General features: G+C 41.7%; 1 protein-coding gene across 1 annotated transcript in view; it reads left to right on the plus strand.

The window, feature by feature from the left end:
* The window catches only part of LOC109538621 (Y+L amino acid transporter 2), a 7,260-nt gene that overhangs the window by 2,738 nt on the left and 2,306 nt on the right, over positions 1-2,216 (plus strand). Inside the window, exons 3-5 of the mRNA XM_019905940.2 lie at positions 263-378; positions 547-672; positions 1,163-1,304. Of these exons, the coding sequence (XP_019761499.1) occupies positions 263-378; positions 547-672; positions 1,163-1,304 (384 nt within the window). The remainder of the gene's footprint in view (positions 1-262; positions 379-546; positions 673-1,162; positions 1,305-2,216) is intronic.

Genomic DNA, 2,216 nt, shown 5'->3' on the forward strand with positions numbered 1-2,216 from the left:
AAAACTGATGATGCTGGAAAAATACACCGAAACGTATTTTGATTGATAAATAGAGACAATAAATGACTGAAACCCAGGAATGAATTTGATTTGGAATTGAAGCAGTCAGGAAAGTATATACAATTATTTTCAAGCCAAACTCCTCCCATGGTGCAAAGATTTCCTGTTACTGTCCAATAGCAGCTCGGGTACTAAGGAAAAGTTTCTTTGCACCATAGGTTTATATTCTATTGGGCGGTACTTAACACAGTTAAATTTACAGCCCCACAACGCAAGCGATTGTGGCCATAACATTCGCAGAATATGCAGCAAAGCCCTTTTTCCCCGAATGCAAACCGCCCGACAATGCCATAAGACTGTTGGCCGCTGCCTGTTTATGTAAGTGACTTTGAGGACAGTCTGATGTCTTGCGACAATTAAATCCCCTTTATTCGGGCCTCTGATTCATTCAGAAGATCCGCGCAATTACGTCTGAATAGAGGGCCTAATGAGGCGAACCTCTCGTGCTCTCCACCTCCAAGCTGAACAATTGTTTAATGTCCTTAGGTCTTTTGACTGCCATTAATTGTCTGAGCACAAGATGGACGATGAGGATTCAGGACATTTTCACCGTTGCCAAGCTGGCGGCTCTGGTTGCCATTATTGTGACTGGATTGGTTTATTTGATAACTGGTAAGTGCGATTTTCAACAATGCAACAAGGTTGAATGGTACCTCTTGAATGCACCTGGTAGTTTAGGTGGGCGCTTGAGTTTTGCCGTCGCTGTGCTACGGAGAGAGAAAAACTAAGCAGTCGCCATGGAAACGAGGGTGTCTTTGTTGCGCCGTTTGGATGTACGAGGGGAGATACGAAAATGCAATGTTGCTGCACGGTTTTTTCGTTATTGTTGCCCACTATTCTAGTAAATATAAATCAAAGTGAAAGTTTCCTGTACCAGGTGCATGTGTTTAGGAAGTTTTAAATCGCCCCGTTCGCTTGTTGTTTTGGCCTTGAAGGCTTCTGCTGGTAGCTTACCAAGGTGGGTTCGAACGACCGGGTCATTCCAGCCCGCAGGCTTAATTTCCGCTGCATAATCTCGTTAATTTTGTTTACCCGCAGAATCAACCAAACTCGGATTTGTGCGCAATTTGCCGAAAAAATTGAGTATTTTTTTCTGTTTCAGGACATACCGAGAACTTTTCTAATGCCTTCGATGGGAACTACGACGCTTTCAGCATAGCGCTCAGCTTCTATTCCGGTCTGTTTGCCTTCGGCGGCTGGAATTACTTGAATTTTGTTACCGAGGAACTTCAGGACCCTTACAAGTAAGTGCAATCTGGTGTTCTTAATTTGCAGTCTTGTTTTCGTTCTGAAAGCCCACCTGGCTTGATAAATCTGCTAATTAAACAATTACAACGGAGATTCAGGGCTTATCGCTTCAAGTGCCCGATAAAGAAATATTGTCTTATCTGGTTGAATTGTGGTTTAATCATGATTTTATTGGTTTATGGCTTATGATTGTGTTGAGAATTTTGTAATCTTTAAGGCTTAGGTGGTGACAGTTTCAGGATGATTTGCGACCCGCGAACTCGTTTGAAGAAAAATCAAGGTTCATCTAAAGTATTGTCTGTTCTGATAGCGTGTTAAGCGACTCGTTTATTTTCAAAAAATTGTCTATTTTGGGGACGCTACTGCACACACAGTGGACCATTAGATTCGGAACAATTGGGTCAATTGAAGGAAAAACACAGAGCGCCAGAGAAGCGAAAGCTAAATGAGGAGCTCGCTTAAATATTTTCCTGTCGATTTTCGCTCAGCCCTTATCTTTAATTCAACGCTTCAGCAAATTTATTGCTGCATTTAATAAATAGTGATGCGTCACTTTACCATTGCAGGAAACAGAGCTGCTTGCTTACAAGAGTAGTGCAATTTACAAAACTCAGGTTGATTAGAAGCGCTTTGTATTGGTTTTACGCTTACGGCTCGAATAACTCTAGATTCTGGCAATAAAGTCGAACCACTCTTATTTACGGGCGGTGGTTTATGGCAGCCACTATTAAAACGTCGTAGTTAGTGGATTTTCCATTCGCCCTTTGTAATGTGCACTTGCAAGGGAATAGATCAATAAAAAATTCGCAATAAACATGCAAAGAACAACGATTCCGAAGGATAATGGATGGAATGATCGTCGTTTTGTGCAAGGGTGGCGCAAGATTATTACAAAATTTCATGTTTTT

The sequence above is a fragment of the Dendroctonus ponderosae genome, unplaced genomic scaffold (assembly GCF_020466585.1).
Source record: "Dendroctonus ponderosae isolate FM_Combo_2020 unplaced genomic scaffold, Dpon_F_20191213v2 Dpon_F_20191213_3, whole genome shotgun sequence".
NCBI classification, from domain to species: domain Eukaryota; kingdom Metazoa; phylum Arthropoda; class Insecta; order Coleoptera; family Curculionidae; genus Dendroctonus; species Dendroctonus ponderosae.